We start from the raw sequence: 15,022 nt of genomic DNA, 5'->3' as shown, positions 1-15,022 counted from the left end.
ACCCATTCCTGCTGCTCAGTATAGCCTCGCGAAAGATTGAACTGCATCGCCCAGTCGCCGACATTCCGCCTAGTACATCGTGAGGTGGAAAAGTGGAGGTTGTCTGGATAGCTGTGGGGTGCGTGCACTATATACCCGCCCTCCCTGAGCCGTTACTCGAGCCAGTGCCCTAAAAGGGAGCTGCGTGAGGACGGTGCGGCGATGGGCACTTGCGGCATCGTTGCTCCCCTGGGGGTATGGTGGCGTAAGTAGGAGGGATACGTGCGACATTCCGTGTGTGCAAACTAGGCTTGAGCGACTGCGTGTACCTATAGCTGTCAATCGCTGCAGTCAAGCGGGTCTACCATGCATGCTTTCGCCGAAAGGTCACATCATAGGTGTCCTCCGCTTATCTACGAATACCGTCGGAGGGCTCCTCCTTGCAACTATTTTGATGTTGCTAGATTAAGCGTCAACGTATTCTGCCAGTCGATGTGTGTCAACGCGATGGCACGTGATTAGTGCAAGGGTCCGGTGGATGTCTGGGCATGCAATACCGCATGGATGAGAGAGAAATAGAGGCAGAGCACAACCTCGCTATAGAATAGTAAGCAAATCAACATGCAGAGACTGGTCCATCAATGGTGAGAGTAAAAGTGGTGAAAGTGATAGTCTGGGCGCAGGGTTGCCCCTCCAGAAAGGGTCTAGACTAGCGCGACGCGTCCAGGGACCGCTGAGGTCCAGGGCAAAAGTGACGACCTCATCCCCACGCTCCACGCTGTACATTTCGCGTGCTCCACCGCAACTCGCTTGCGGCAACACCACGCCATGGCGCAAGTGTTGCCCGCGAAGCGCCCTCGAGCGTCGATAGACCATCGGCCGTCCATAAACGGGGTCGCAGGACCAAGCAGGGCGAGCAATCCCAGTTACTGTAGGCATGGCTGGCTCCTAACCTTGCCATAGAGCAAACGACCGCGTCACTCCACCATAGAGCCCAGCGAACGAGACGAACGAGATTATTCCGAGGACGTAGAGTCTCGGCACCCCCAAGACGAAGAAGCATCCTCGAACGAACCGGACGACGCCGAAGATGATGAGGCCGTCTACGTGCGGGCTACTCAGATGGTACAGAAGAGCCTTCGGAAAACGGCAGAATTGAAAAATACCCCGGCTGAGGCAGGAATCGTTGAGGAGATACGATGCACAAACTTCATGTGTCACGAACAACTCACGGTGACACTGGGGCCGCTGATCAACTTCATAATCGGCCACAATGGTAGCGGGAAGAGTGCAGTTCTTACGGCTCTCACCTTGTGTCTTGGCGGCAAAGCTACAGCCACCAACCGCGGACAGAACCTTAAGAGCTTTATCAAGGAGGGCAGAGAGTGAGTATTCGACAGACATACCGTCAGTCGGTACACTAACACTCTTTGGAGCTACTCTATTCTATCGGTCAAGATCAAGAATCAAGGCTCCACTGCGTACAAGCCTGACCAATACGGCGATTCGATAATCGTCGAGCGACACTTCAACAGGTCCGGCGCATCGGGTTTCAAATTGAAGGATCGGAATGGCCGAATCGTCTCCACCAAGAAGGCGGATCTAGAGGACATCATCGACGCGTTTGCTATGCAGATCGACAATCCGATGAACGTTCTCACGCAGGATATGGCCCGACAGTTTCTGAACGATTCCAACCCAAAGGAGAAGTACAAGTTCTTCCTGAGAGGCACCCAGCTTGAGACACTCAATAGGGATTATCTGCAAATTTCGCAGGAGCTCGAAGAGCAAGAATCCAGGGCTCAGACCTTGCAAGGTGACCTTGACGTGTATCGGAAGAAGCTCGAACACGCAGTCGAGAAAGCCAAGCGTGCAAGTAACCTTGAGACCATGCGAGCCAAGGAGATGAAACTCGCACATCAAGCTGCATGGGCACAGGTCGAGGGTGAAGAAAGGGTTGGTTCGACACAAGCCTGGTCGCATTCATTCCGGTTGTTGATATCTTGCAGGAATTAGCCGACATTGACGCCGAGCTCGGACGGATTTCTAATGTTATTGCGCAGAGAAAGGCAGAAGCAGACGCTCATTCTGAGCAATTCGAGCGTGCTGATCAAGCATTGGAGGATGCACAGGCAGAGGTCCAAGAGCTTCAAGCCCAGATAGAACCTGCCGAACAAGTGGTGGCGGACCGTAAGGCTCAATGGCACGCTACAAAGAAGAGCGTATTGGACCTGAAGGTATGCTGCTACGCTAGCGTTTCTTGAACGCCCACTAATTTGCTTATTAGATGACTGAACGTAATATCATAACGGGGATCAAGACCAGCGAGCAGTCCATCAAGAACACGCAGTCTCAGATCCAAGACCACCGACAACGTCAAGCAGAGGCCGACAATGGGCTCTATGCCCAAAGATTAAGTGAGCTAGAGGACGCCAAAGCTACATGCGAGCAGGACAAAGCGGCATGGGAAAACTCCGATAACGACCTCCCTGCAAAGAGCGAGCACTTGAAGTCAGCACGCGAGCAAAAGCTGCGGGCCGACGAGAGGCGACAACAGAAGCGAGAGGAGGAACAGCGGTCTAGGGCGAAACTCCGCGACTTGGAGCAAGGGCATCGTAAGTGGGTCGAATCCTATCCCAACCCTGCCGGCCTGGAGAAATTGCTTCACGCAATCGAAAACGAAAGGAGATTCCGAGAGCGACCAGTTGGTCCTATGGGACGCTACGTTGAGCTGAAGAAGCCCGAATGGGGATATATCCTTGAGAAGTCCTTTGGCGCAGCCCTAAGCGCTTTCGTTGTGACAAGCAAAGCGGATCAGAGTACCCTTTCCGAGTTGATGAGGAGGTACAACTAGTGAGTGTTTACTCTGCCCTGTAAAGATGATAGAAATTGACCCGACCAGCCAAGTTCCAATTTACATAGGCAAAAAGGATCGAATCAATACGTCTGATCATGAGCCAGACGAACGGCTTGTCACCTGGATGCGGGTTCTGGAAGTATGACCCGCCTGATGATTCTTTTGCTTCAAGAAGTTAACGAAACACACAGATCAAAAATGACCTTGTCCGGAATCAGTTGATCATTAACCAGAACATCGATCAGATCGTGCTCATCCAGAAGCGGAGTGAAGCTCACGACTTCATGCTCCGACATGGCCCAGAACGAAGGAACGTGAAAGCTTGTTTCGCCATGTCTGACGGCAGTCGGAGATTAGGACATCTCATTCACATGAACCAACAGAGCGGTGCCGTCAGGCTTGAACCGATCAACGAATATCAAGGATCCTTTCGAATGCAAGCGGACAAGGGTCGACAAATACAAGAGGAAAAAGACAATCTCGCGCGAATTCAGCGAGAAACGCGGGATGTCGAAGCAGCAGTTCGAGCGGCCCAAGACCAACTCAATGCGTGCCAAGCCGCGATGCAGGATCACAAAAACACGAAACTGGACCTCAAAGTGAAGTTTCAACGCGCTCAAGACGTCGTGGAGGCCCTAGAATCGGCACTAAGTGCGGCAACGCCCGATGCAGACGTGATCGAGATTCTAGAAAAGGAACTGGCCGATGCCCAACACCAATTGGAACTGGATCAAGAACAGTACAAGGACATGGTGGTGGAACTCGACAACCAAAATGACGAAGCACGCTTACACAAGACCCGCCTCGATGACGCCGAAAAAGCGCTTGAGGAGCTTAGATTCCAGCTCGAGAAACACAGTGCCAAAGTTCAGACGCTTACGCAGCGACGAGAACAGGCGTTACGACGCAAAAATGCTGCTCTGGAAGATGTGCAGGCCGCAGAAACCAACAAAGCCGACTGGGAGCAGAGGCGTGCGGAGCAAGAAGCACAGGTTGATACCTCTGGAAGAGACGCCGAATCGATATGCGCGCGCATAGAAGTCCCTCCCAATGAAACGTTCGAGTCGCTAAAGCGCAGGTTGGACAGGATGGCGAAAGAAAGGGAACGGAGCGAGAAGGAGCTTGGTGGATCAGAAGAAGAGCTGTTGAGGCAGGCTAATGATGCCAAGAAGACGTACTATGACGCCAAAAAGGAGATGGAAGGCACCCAGCATGTGCGAACGGTAAGTCAGTCGCCGGGAATGACGTACCTCGCAGCTGACTCTAGTACAGGTCCTGAAGGTTGCTCTGCAAACGCGCCAGGAGCGTTGGAGAAGATTCCGGCAGGAAATCTCAGTGCGAGCCCGCGTCACTTTCAACTATCTTCTTAGCGAGCGCCAATTCCGCGGTAGTCTCAGCGTCGATCACACAAATTCGCGGCTGGACATCCATGTACGTCAACCAAAGGTCCGGTAGCATATACAAGCTAATGGGTCTGTGTCTAGGTTCAACCAGATATTACGGTCAACAGTGCCGCGGGGAGGCAAACGAAGACGCTGTCGGGAGGTGAGAAATCGTTTTCGACGATTTGCTTGTTGCTCTCGCTCTGGGACGCCATGGGCTCTCCAATACGCTGCCTTGACGAGTTGTGAGTTGCAAGCCCAAATACGGTTCTGCCACGCATACTAATAGCCGTAGTGACGTGTTCATGGACAGCGTGAACCGCGACATTAGCATGACGATGATGATTGGAGCTGCTCGACGCGCCGTGGGCCGTCAGTACATCTTGATCACGCCGCAGGCCATGAACAACAAGAGCATCCACAGCATGGACGACGTGAGGATTATTCGGTGAGTCTGTCCCAGACACGACCCCCTTCTGCCATGGCTAACGGAAATCTAGCATGGATGATCCGGAACGAGGCCAGACGGCGTTGAACTTCGGTAGATGAGTTACTGGTGGAGCAGGACTGCGTTTGTTCTTTTGAAAGCCCAAAGCGTGGCGCTGTACAGTCACGCATTGCATGCCTAGGTATTGGGAGGGCGTTTGAAAATTTATGACCGGATACCCGCGGGCGTTGAGGGAAGGAGGAGATGTTACATACATACTTAATGTATGCGGTATTGATGGTGTCTCGCATGCCCGTGTGCGGCACGTAGCTGGAGGCGCAACAGCGACAGGGCCGTCACCTGCTTTTAGACCGCGCCAGACAATTTACAGTATTTGGTTCCTGCTTTAGAGCAATTACTTAGTACCTTAAACAGCGTGCGAGAGTGCTGGTGTAGACACGTCGGCTACGGTGGGGCCCATTCACACGGACTACTTATACGACCGGTTGCTGCTGTGATCGGCCACAGGGACTTGCGGGATCCCATTGGCCGGGGCAAAAGTGGGCCCGCGTCGGTTGCTGGTTGGTTGCTCACGACGAGACTCAGCACCTCTCACGTCTCTCCACACAAAACACACCAACGAGAACCGCACTCTGCTGCGCTGTCAACCGCCCGGTTCGCTCGCTCCCTATGAGGGTGCATGTCTTCACGCCTCCCGTGAGACGCTCCCGTCTCTGAACAGCATGGACTCCTCGCCGCCCTCGCCCGGCACTCCCAGCCCATCCTCGCCCTCGCCCTCCGACGATGGGCTGACCCGGCCCGCGTCGCCTTTGCAGGACGATGCGCGCATGATTCCGGCCCAGGAAGACGCCGACAACGACGGGGAGAGTGGCTCGGGCGGCGCGGCCTCAAGCGCACCGCATCCGGCTGAGGAGACCGTCAACAGATCACTCAAAGGAAAAGAGAAGGCGAGGAAGGGGCCGTTGCGACTGCTGGACCTCCCGGTGGATATTCTCAAAGAGATCATACACCAGGTAAGCATATGACCGAAGGGTGCCGTGCGCACGACGGCGCGAAGCCAAACTGCGGGCTGACCAGAGAAACCCCCACAGCTTCCGCATACCAACGACCTCACATCGCTCGCGCTCTGCCATTCGGCCCTCCACCGTCTCACGATCCCATGCATATACTCACGCTTTGATATTGTCTGGCCCGACGAAAGCACGCATGCCGAGCCCCGATCTGGCGTGGATGCCCTCACTTATGGATTGGCGACTCTAGTCATGGGCGACGACTGCTTTCCGCACCAGAACAGACTCCGCCACCAGTCCAGCGCGGCGAGCAACTCAAGCACGCCTTCTACGACCCCATATCCCATTCCACGGCGGCGATTTGGAAACTACTATGCCCAGTTCACGAAGAAGTTCTCCTTGGGCAACGGGCCGGCAGCATGGGTGCAGGAGTACATGATAACAAAAGAGGGCGGCAAAATGCTCGGCACTTTGGTCGCGCTTGCGATTGCCCGGATGATCAACCTCGAAACTTTTGTATGGGATATGCCGACCGGCGTTCTCCGCGACGTATGGCTAGCACTCTCGAGCCTGGCTGACCGCTCCGATGGCGACGAGTGCCGGCTTGAACGCCTCTGGATCCGATGGCACGACAATACTATAGACGCTCCTGTTCCTGCGCCTCCGCCTCCGATGATCCTGAACAACGTAAACGTACCACCTCCCCCGGGCACTACGCATCCCAGCGGAGTGGGCGCCGTTCAAGCGCCTGTCGTCGTCCCTCAGCCGTTCCAGTCACCTCTGGCTTCAGCAATAGATCGGGTTGAGTATCCTACCTTCTCCGTGATACCCCCGCTGAAGAGCTTGAGCGTCCTAGATGTCGACGAACTACCTTATCTGGACGAGATGAGCATCTTAATAGCCAGGTCTCAGAAGAAGCTGCGAGAACTCAGGGTTGGCATTGCTCCGCACGCACAACAGCGGGACTGGGTCACTGCATGGGAAGGCGACGGGATCCAACAAGTCGACTATAATGCCCCATGGACTGGCGCCAGTTCAATAGGAGAAAAGAGATTGGGCGGTGTCCTTGGCATACTCGTAGGAAGGATTCATAACCTGCGTCATACCGAGGAGCAACCCAGCCACCGCCCCAACGCGGCCGGATTGCTGGATCGGCAAACGGAGACAACCGCCCTCAAAGTTGGAACACCAGACTCGATGCCCGCCCACGCAACGCCATTACATGACCGAGAGCCTGAACATGGTATCGAGCATTATGAGCATATATTGGACGAACCAACTGTACCGGAAGGGGTCAGTCTCATCGATGACATCCAATCGCTCGGCATCAACCCAACCGTCCAACCACCCAACAACGCGGAGAACGACCCGGAACCACTGCTTTCGAATCCTCTAGTCATGCCAGTGCCAAAGCATGGAAGCGCCGACGTTCCTCATGAGTCTGATAAAATGACCGAGCCTATATTGAACGGAAAGCTGAAATTAGAGGTCCTGGAGCTCGAGCGTGTTCCGCTCTCAGTCTCGGTGTTACTAAGGGCTTTCGATTGGTCGATGTTATCGACTCTGACACTATTGAACTGCAGCAACCACGAGCAATTGTGGAAATCCCTTCGACGCACCTACACCCCGCGCTCTGCATATCCCGCCGGCTCACCGTCTTCATCAAAGGCGTATAAGGCTTCATATACCCTCCGATCAGAGTATAGCCTGAACCTCAAGAAGATTCACACGAACACGGTCTCTCCATCCCTAATATCCTTCCTAAAGGAGACACTCGCACCCAACAGCCTGGAAGTGCTCTTCCTGCAAGAAGGGAGGTCGTACACATCTGCAGTGACAGTGGATGCGATATACCGAGGACCCTTGCGGCGACATCGATCAAGCCTAAAGAAGTTGATGATCGACAGCAGTGAGAAAGGTCCCGATGGACATGCTACAAATAGCTCGAGGTGGAGGAGGTGGATGCTGAACCGCGAGATTCTCACCTTCATCACCAGCGGACGCATGAGCAGTCTCCGAGAACTCGCAGTATCGATCGACTACAAAGACTGGGTGAGTATATTATTTAGCGAAAGATTGACTGAAGCTAACCTCGACACTAGCATCACTTCCTACAGCGCCTCCCTCTAATCCCCCACATCCGCTCCCTTTACATCCCCTTCATCGCCGACCACGCCCACGGCAACAACATCGACCCGCGAGAACTTGCCTACCAAATCCTCGACATCGTGCACCTCCGCCCCGAAATCGAGCTCTGCTACATGGGGCTCTCGACAAAGTGCTTCGAGATCCTAGAAAACCGCCCCTCAAACTACGATCTCCGCCACGGCGGCGACGGTATCAACGTCGGCGATGGCACGGGCGTCGGCTACGTCGGTGCGCACGACCCTATGATGTCGGACGATGAGTCCGATGCGACCGAGGATGAAGACGATGACGAACTTGATGGCGGGATGGGCGGGCCTGTGGGAGAGAGCGAAGAGACGGAGAGTGAGGTCGAGGAGGATGCGAATGATGACTCGGATGATGAGTCCTTCTTGCAAGATTCGCAGAAGGGTCCGAAGCTGAGGGTACGCGAGATTCTCTTCTACGAGGAGCGGGTTGAAGCTTTCCGGAGGCGGCATGGGGTTCTCAGGCCGTAAGCGGATGATTAGACTACACAGGCGATGTAATGCGGTTGAAAGGGGAAGAAGAAATGTCGACTGCATTTTCACAGGTTCGAGCGGGGAAAACTCCGGTGCTGGACGGATGGCGATGGCGCATTTAGTGGGATAACCCTGGGAGTTTTTTTGGTATTTTTCCTTGCGAGGTCATCATCATTCAATCCTTGGGCGTGGTTAGGATCATAAGATATCTCTCTCGGTCATAAGCGAGCTAGTGGCAGCTTTAAAGCAACTTTACTTTACGGGAAACTGTAGTTTAGATATAGTTCGAGTGCGTTGGGAACGCCCGGTAAAGGAATGAATGCAATTAGAATTGCGGAGCGGACCTGTTGGTTACCTATGCCTACGTACGTACGCTATTCAATGGGGTGTTGAGCTTGAAGCCATTCAGAATGCGAGGCTTTGACTCGGGGAGGGGGGCATTCAGCCAAGGCCATTCATTGCTGGTTAAGCAGCAACCGGCTTATACTCATAAAGCGGAGTTGATCGTACAAAAACGTCCAGGATCGTCAACTCATTCTAACCCTCTTCTCTTTCCCGTGTCAAATCGTGTTGAATATGCCAGTATCAGAGCCGACTTTTGTTGAAAGATCCCGCTCACAGCCCATTCCTAAACGCCAAGCAAAAACGCCGCCCATATTCCACTTGCATGTACCTTAGACAGGCAGTGGGAATGTGCTGGCCCAAGCCGCAATCTCCTTCTTGAGGCTGTTGATCTCGTCCACCTCGCCAGAGGCAACCTTCGCCTTGAAATCCTTCAGCTTATTCGCCTCTTTGGGCAGCTCGCCCTGGACCTTCTTGCACAGCTTGATGCACGTATCAATGTATCCGGCAATCTTCTTGAAATCCTCCTCTCCGAGACCACGGCTCGTCATAGCCGGCGCTCCGATACGGATACCCATGGGCGTGAGGGCCGACTTGTCTCCGGGGGTGGTATTCTTATTGCAGGCGATATTGGCCTGTTCGAGAACCGCTTCGACACGCGCACCGTCGAGGGAGAGCGGCTTCAGGTCGATCAGCACCATGTGGTTGTCCGTACCGTCGGTGACGAGCTTGTAGCCGAGCTCTTTGAAAGCGAATTCGAGGGTTTTGGCGTTCTTGATGACTTGCCGCTGGTAGGCTTTGAAGTCATCGGTCTGGGCCTGCTTAAGCGCGACAGCGAGCGCGGTAATGGTATGGTTGTGGGGTCCGCCCTGATGGCCAGGGAAGACAGAGAAGTTGATAGGTCCCTCAAGGTCATACAGCGTCTCCTTACCCGTCTTAGGATCTGTCTTGCGCACGCCCTTGCGGAAGAAGATCATCGCGCCGCGGGGTCCACGCAGCGACTTGTGCGTCGTGGTGGTGACGATGTCGCAGTAGGGGAAGGGGGACTTGTTCACGCCGGCGGCGATGAGGCCCGAGATATGCGCCATGTCCATCATGAGGTAGCAGCCAACTTTGTCTGCAATCTCGCGCATGCGGGCGTAGTCTATTTCGCGGCAGTAGGCTGAGGTGCCGGCGACGATGACCTTGGGGCGGTACATGAGCGCGTTCTGCTCGAGCTGGTCGTAGTCGATGAGGCCGGTGTCGAGGTTAACGCGGTAGGGGAAGGTCTCGAAGTAGGTTGACACTGCGGAGATCCTACAAGGCATCAGTCCTCTCTTCTTTCCACTGAAACCGCGTGGGCTGAACGTACTTCTTCTGCGGCGTCTGATAACCATGGCTCAAATGCCCACCATGGGGAAGATCCAAGCCCATCAACCTCTCGTGCGGCCTCATGATGGCTTGGTATGTCTGCAGGTTCGCCGGGCTACCACTCAAGCACTGTACATTGACACCCCACTTCTCCGGATCCAGTCCAAAAGTCTCTAGCGCGCGCTTCTGGCAGAGCAGCTCTACTGCGTCAATATTCTCGTTTCCACCATAGTAACGTGCGCCGGGGTAGCCCTCAGAGTACTTGTTCGACATGGGCGAGCCAAGGGCATCGAAAACGGCGCGGGAGGTGACATTCTCGGAGGCAATGAGCAGGATGGATTCACGCTGGCGCTTGATTTCTTTTTCCTGTGCTCAATCAGCAGGTTGCACTTTGAAACAAGCAGTTCGAAGCGTACCATTATCTTAGCGACCTCAGGATCCGTCTCCACCAAGGACTTCTCCATAAGCTGCCATGAGTCAATATCATACATCCATTGTCGTTCCAAGTCTGGGGTCATACCTCCTTGTGGGACTGAGGGAGCGCGTAGTGAGACATGGTGGGCCAATTGATTCTAAAGCTGGTATATAGAAGAAGACAAGTTGTGGAGGGGAGAACTTTTGAAGTGTTCAAGAGAGAATTGCGCGATCGAGCTGCCGTGGAGACTTTGAAAACCACGCGACGCTCACACTAAACTTTTTTGCGAGGGGCACTTCATACTAGTCCCAATCTGGGTTAGTATAACATCGTTCGAGCCGTCATCGGACTCCGACCCACGACGGAACGGAACGAAAATGCGAAGGCCCGAAGATTAGATAACTCACTGCACTACACCATACCTCATTACTATGGTCATCTGGCTTCAGAGACGACTGCTTGAGGCTCTTGTTTTGTTTCCGATATTCCCGAACACTTAGCAAATGAGCACAAGACGATGGTATTCCATCAACACCATGTCGGAACAGCACAGTTATTGGCTTTGATATTGTTTGAAGGCTTTGGCTGTTTCATTCTACATACGTACAGTCCATTCCATCAACCGCAGTTCGGTTCATCCTCCCATTCCGTCCATGATATGCATTCCTCGCTCTGTCGTTCGCTTTGCAAGAATCCAACACTTCCCAACGCCGAAGTATGCCATGTGTCGTAGTGAGCAGCACGCTGCCAATCGCTTTGCAAAAGGGTATGTAATCGATTTGAACCGAAGAATCAAAGCCGAGTACCCTCGGCGCCAAATATCGACAATCTCTTTCCTCGCATGCCCGCCTCTTATCATTAACCCCCCATGAAAGCTTTTCCAAGTGCGACCTTAGTCGTTGTCGGTCAACCGATCCAGCACGATGATACTCAGTATCATGACTAGCAACCCGATGGTTACTATTATGAGTAGCACGAAGCCGAACCAGCCGAGTACCATCGCGCTTGTCCCGACGCCCGACTTCACGCTACCGTTTCCCAGGTCTTGCACGATTGTCGCTGCGGCTACGGATGCGGTATGCTGCCATAGCACGGAAACGAGCACGAAGATGGATGCGATGAAGATGAGCGCGAGCGCAACCTGCGAGACTGGTCTTGACGGGAAGGGCTTGACATCGACGTCCGAACCGGTATGCTCGTCTCTCTCTTCGTGCCAGCCGGGGAATGTCGCGAGGAGGATGAATGTGAAGAAGGCGAGAATGATGGCGACGATGAGAAGGTAGGGGAATACGACGGCATCCTTGAAAGTTGAGGCGACCCACACCAGGTTGAGCGGGTCTTGGTCGACCGACACACCGTCGACAAGCGCAGTTGCGTTGTTCGAGCAGATGTAGTCGCCGCCATCCTTATTTATGCAAATGCCGAAGTACCCAACGCGCACTGCGAGCTGCGCATTGCCGACAATATTCGCGATTGCTGCGGTGACACCGGGATCGACTTGTTCGGTGGAGTAGGTGGGTGTGTACTTTTCGTACCACATTGAAATGAGGAAGATGCCCGGTATTAGCGGGGAGGTAGACGAGCAGCCTGCTAGTAGTAATGCTGTGGATCGTTAGCGCTCGATCACTCATTCCAGGCAGTTTCGGAGCGACTCACATAGTAGGATTATAGCAATGGCTATCAGGATCATGAGCACATGGTGGTAGCCCAGAAACGGTATCAACCCTGGAATGAGGTCAGCTTCCATTCCTTCCATGAACGAATGTCAAACCCACGTTGCATGCTAACCGCGAACCGTAGATTCGCCATGATGTGTATGCGCCCCCTTCAGCTTCTTCCGGAATGTCTGTGGGAATCTCCAGCGGCTCCCGAAGGGCCCGGAGAAGCTTGTGATGGAATGCAGTCGGAGAGGCTGCGGGTGGTATGTTTCTCTGCAAAGAATGTAGGAGCGAGCGGGCAGGCGGCTTTGTCCTAAGAATGCGCCGGTGGAGAATGCAGAAGTGGTCGGTTTTCGAGATGCGGTGTGGTCGCTATGGAGCTCTTGAAGCTTCCGTCGGAACTCAACTGCGACCAACGACTGTCAGAGTGTCTCCTTTGCAGCAGAGATAATTTGCAGAGGGTGTAAGGAGAGAGTGTTTAGCTTAGTGTGAGTCTTCGTCCCTTAGTTCCAGCCCGAGTACTTTTGCTGTGGGCAAAATTGTGAGGTTGGGGTACTTTGGTGTGGCTGGGCGACGAGGCTGGGAACACGCACACAAACAAGCCGGTGCCGGGCAACCAACCGCGTGGAACGTCATCCCGGCCGCCAGCCAATCACGCCGCGCCTCGCAATAATCGGACAATTTAATTCAGGGATGCGTCCGTCGGTTCCTGCAGGGTCGAGACTTTGACGGCCGCTTCGACGATGCTTTCTCCAACCTCTTCCTTTTGCGCTGCGACGTGGCACCGCGGCTGCGAGACAGCTCTTATTATTTGCATGACCCTCATATCGCTCGACTGGCATCGCTTGCTTCCCATATGCCCCGGTCTCGCGCCTTCTTGCGCTCGGTCCCGTCTACTGCGTGACTCCAGCGCTCGACGGCTGGACGACTGCTGTCCTCTTCACTCTCGGCATGCCAATGAGTCCTTCATTATGTCGCCGTGCGATATATCTCCGTTATTCAAGCCTGGCATCGCTTTCTCCGTCTCGGTTCGCCCGAGCGCGCTGCAGTGTATCCAGCCTATTGAAAAGGCTCTCCAGCAACCTGAGGCTATCTGAGGCACGCGGCAAGGACGAGGTAACTTCCCGGTTATGTAATGGCGGCGTCGCAGCCGAGCGTGAGCTCCGGAAGCTCTTCTGGACGAATCGGTATGGTGGTAGTGAGGAGCCTGTCTGTTCAGCGGTAAGGCTAGCTGCGGCCCCGCTGCAAACTGCAGCCGCTCAGAAGTCGATGGCTTTGCTGCTGACTGTTCGACGTCTCTCGGAGACTCCTCCATGTGTTCGTAGTCGGCTTGCCAGAGCGTTTGACGTGCCCGCGCTTGCTGCAAGCTGGCCATTCGGGCATGCGGACATGTAAAGAAGCGCATTTCCGAAAAGCACTCGGATCGGGCGTGTCCCATACAGAGCCTCGATGCCCAGGGACGTCAGCAGTCAGCTGCGCGTTTACGTGCAAGCATCGGCAGCTGGCAGTCAGATGCGAAAGCCCAACGCGGGCAGCATCGGAATGACACAAAAATCCCACCCAGTTGAAACTGGATTGCGCTTCGGGCTCACATGGAGCATCTGTCCGAGACCTGATCTACGATGCCGATTCCCTTATTCGACCTCTGCAAACAGGTGGGCATCCGCGCACCGCCGCAAAGCTCGGGCCACACATGGCTCGTGCGAGGCTATGACATCACGTCCCTCCACGCCTTTGGATCGTTAGCTGCTTGCAATAACGGGGCACCAATGCAGACGCGACAAAGAACCAATTGAAACAAGCCCGCAATCTCGATGAAAGACACAGCCTAGGCTCCATTGCCCCTCGCTAAAGAAACGATGACGATTTCACTACGTAGGCGGGGTCATGCGGTTGCAAAGGAGCTCCAGTGTTTGCCAATTCCCACGATGAATGCTTGCGGCGAGGAAAGAGGGACATGACGTAGCTGCCTCACAAGCTCTCGCTCTCAGCAGTACATAAACCTCTGCCGCCCGCTACTCTAGAGCCCTCATCCACATCCACACTGCAACTCCTACAATCCACTTCAACCACACACCCAACAAACCAAACCCCAAACACACCACCAAATCACCAACATGTCTGACGCCGGCCGCAAGGATTTCTCCACCAAGGCTAAGGAGGAGATGACCCCCGATTCCTCCAAGTCCACCCAGCAGAAGATGAAAGAGGCCTTCACCGACACTGGCGACAAAGTCGCTCGGTACGTTCCTCCTAAGTCCCCTTCTACCATAGCACCATAACTAACAATTACCGCAGTGGCGCCCAGCCCGACTCGGATAAGTCTACCGGCCAGTCCTTGACCGACAAGATGGGCCGCTCCAAGGACCGCGAGGTTCACGGCAGCACCGGCGGCTCCATCATCGACAAGACCAAGAACGCTCTCGGCATGGGCGACAAGCACTAGGCTGCTCGTTACGACTACAACAATGACGGACGATAATGGGACGGAGTTTCATGATATCGGAGGTTTGGGACGGGAGCTTGTTTCCTGTTCCTGCTTTATGGCCCGAGATAATGCCTTTGTATGAGTATGATACCATGCCTGATGGCGATTGAATGAGGAAACTCTTATTTCGATATCGACAATTTGTACCTGCTTTGATGTGTGATTTGTGATGGTTGGTGGATTCTTCATTGAACACGTCAAACGTTTTGCGTGGTTATGATAAATGGCATTGGTATAGATTCCCATGTACTGTTTCCACCTGACCTTCGCTAAAGCGTCATGGTGACTCTAACGTTGGATAATGAGGCAGCATCCGTCAGACACACGTTGTTTGCACCCAGTAACCGTAACGAGAACAAGAAGATCGCATTGAAAAAGAATAGCGCGATACCAGCATTCTATCAGTCCCAAGAACCCTTCGTATCTCCCTTCGTATCCCCCTAAGCCA

General features: G+C 54.1%; 5 protein-coding genes across 5 annotated transcripts; 3 read left to right on the top strand and 2 right to left on the bottom strand.

Moving 5' to 3' along the window:
- Positions 1-755: 755 nt before the first annotated feature.
- On the top strand, positions 756-5,046 carry BU26DRAFT_453043 (dna repair protein-like protein rad18). The gene is made up of 11 exons (XM_033824817.1): positions 756-891; positions 943-1,364; positions 1,416-1,935; positions 1,989-2,216; positions 2,267-2,832; positions 2,882-2,975; positions 3,028-4,059; positions 4,109-4,267; positions 4,321-4,463; positions 4,514-4,666; positions 4,719-5,046. The coding sequence occupies exons 1-11, from the start codon at positions 808-810 to the stop codon at positions 4,765-4,767; spliced, it is 3,450 nt and encodes a 1,149-aa protein (XP_033687641.1). The 5' UTR covers positions 756-807; the 3' UTR covers positions 4,768-5,046.
- A 266-nt stretch (positions 5,047-5,312) lies between these two features.
- Positions 5,313-8,680, top strand: BU26DRAFT_480414 (uncharacterized protein). The gene is made up of 3 exons (XM_033825706.1): positions 5,313-5,679; positions 5,758-7,728; positions 7,779-8,680. The coding sequence occupies exons 1-3, from the start codon at positions 5,389-5,391 to the stop codon at positions 8,316-8,318; spliced, it is 2,802 nt and encodes a 933-aa protein (XP_033687640.1). The 5' UTR covers positions 5,313-5,388; the 3' UTR covers positions 8,319-8,680.
- On the bottom strand, positions 8,631-10,669 carry BU26DRAFT_539191 (glycine hydroxymethyltransferase). The gene is made up of 4 exons (XM_033831496.1): positions 10,534-10,669; positions 10,430-10,480; positions 10,015-10,379; positions 8,631-9,959 (listed from the first exon to the last, which is right to left on the bottom strand). The coding sequence occupies exons 1-4, from the start codon at positions 10,567-10,569 to the stop codon at positions 8,996-8,998; spliced, it is 1,416 nt and encodes a 471-aa protein (XP_033687639.1). The 5' UTR covers positions 10,570-10,669; the 3' UTR covers positions 8,631-8,995.
- Positions 10,670-11,320: 651 nt separating this feature from the next.
- On the bottom strand, positions 11,321-12,237 carry BU26DRAFT_422212 (membrane fusion mating protein FIG1; the record flags this gene model as incomplete). Its single annotated transcript, XM_033823447.1, has 3 exons — positions 11,321-12,030; positions 12,085-12,153; positions 12,204-12,237. 3 exons carry the CDS (start codon positions 12,235-12,237, stop codon positions 11,321-11,323), a joined length of 813 nt encoding a protein of 270 aa, XP_033687638.1.
- Positions 12,238-13,749: 1,512 nt separating this feature from the next.
- BU26DRAFT_517223 (putative chaperone/heat shock protein Hsp12) lies at positions 13,750-14,922 on the top strand. The gene is made up of 2 exons (XM_033828521.1): positions 13,750-14,328; positions 14,385-14,922. The coding sequence occupies exons 1-2, from the start codon at positions 14,204-14,206 to the stop codon at positions 14,530-14,532; spliced, it is 273 nt and encodes a 90-aa protein (XP_033687637.1). The 5' UTR covers positions 13,750-14,203; the 3' UTR covers positions 14,533-14,922.
- Positions 14,923-15,022: the final 100 nt, after the last annotated feature.

The sequence above is a fragment of the Trematosphaeria pertusa genome, assembly GCF_010094035.1.
Source record: "Trematosphaeria pertusa strain CBS 122368 unplaced genomic scaffold BU26scaffold_4, whole genome shotgun sequence".
Lineage (NCBI taxonomy): Eukaryota > Fungi > Ascomycota > Dothideomycetes > Pleosporales > Trematosphaeriaceae > Trematosphaeria > Trematosphaeria pertusa.
This window is presented reverse-complemented; position numbering and strand designations above follow the sequence as displayed.

What these genes read in the sequence shown, in the direction of transcription:
- BU26DRAFT_453043 (XM_033824817.1), top strand. Translation starts at nt 808, where the DNA reads ATGGCGCAAGTGTTGCCCGCGAAGCGCCCTCGAGCGTCGATAGACCAT. An exon ending in TTGATGAGGAGGTACAACTA is followed by an intron (nt 2,833 to 2,881) that starts GTGAGTGTTTAC and finishes TGACCCGACCAG; the next exon opens with CCAAGTTCCAATTTACATAG. An exon ending in ATTCGCGGCTGGACATCCAT is followed by an intron (nt 4,268 to 4,320) that starts GTACGTCAACCA and finishes GTCTGTGTCTAG; the next exon opens with GTTCAACCAGATATTACGGT.
- BU26DRAFT_480414 (XM_033825706.1), top strand. Translation starts at nt 5,389, where the DNA reads ATGGACTCCTCGCCGCCCTCGCCCGGCACTCCCAGCCCATCCTCGCCC. An exon ending in TCAAAGAGATCATACACCAG is followed by an intron (nt 5,680 to 5,757) that starts GTAAGCATATGA and finishes AAACCCCCACAG; the next exon opens with CTTCCGCATACCAACGACCT. An exon ending in CGATCGACTACAAAGACTGG is followed by an intron (nt 7,729 to 7,778) that starts GTGAGTATATTA and finishes CCTCGACACTAG; the next exon opens with CATCACTTCCTACAGCGCCT.
- BU26DRAFT_539191 (XM_033831496.1), bottom strand. Translation starts at nt 10,569, where the DNA reads ATGTCTCACTACGCGCTCCCTCAGTCCCACAAGGAG. An exon ending in TCCCTCAGTCCCACAAGGAG is followed by an intron (nt 10,481 to 10,533) that starts GTATGACCCCAG and finishes GACTCATGGCAG; the next exon opens with CTTATGGAGAAGTCCTTGGT. An exon ending in CTGAGGTCGCTAAGATAATG is followed by an intron (nt 10,380 to 10,429) that starts GTACGCTTCGAA and finishes GATTGAGCACAG; the next exon opens with GAAAAAGAAATCAAGCGCCA.
- BU26DRAFT_517223 (XM_033828521.1), top strand. Translation starts at nt 14,204, where the DNA reads ATGTCTGACGCCGGCCGCAAGGATTTCTCCACCAAGGCTAAGGAGGAG. An exon ending in ACTGGCGACAAAGTCGCTCG is followed by an intron (nt 14,329 to 14,384) that starts GTACGTTCCTCC and finishes CAATTACCGCAG; the next exon opens with TGGCGCCCAGCCCGACTCGG.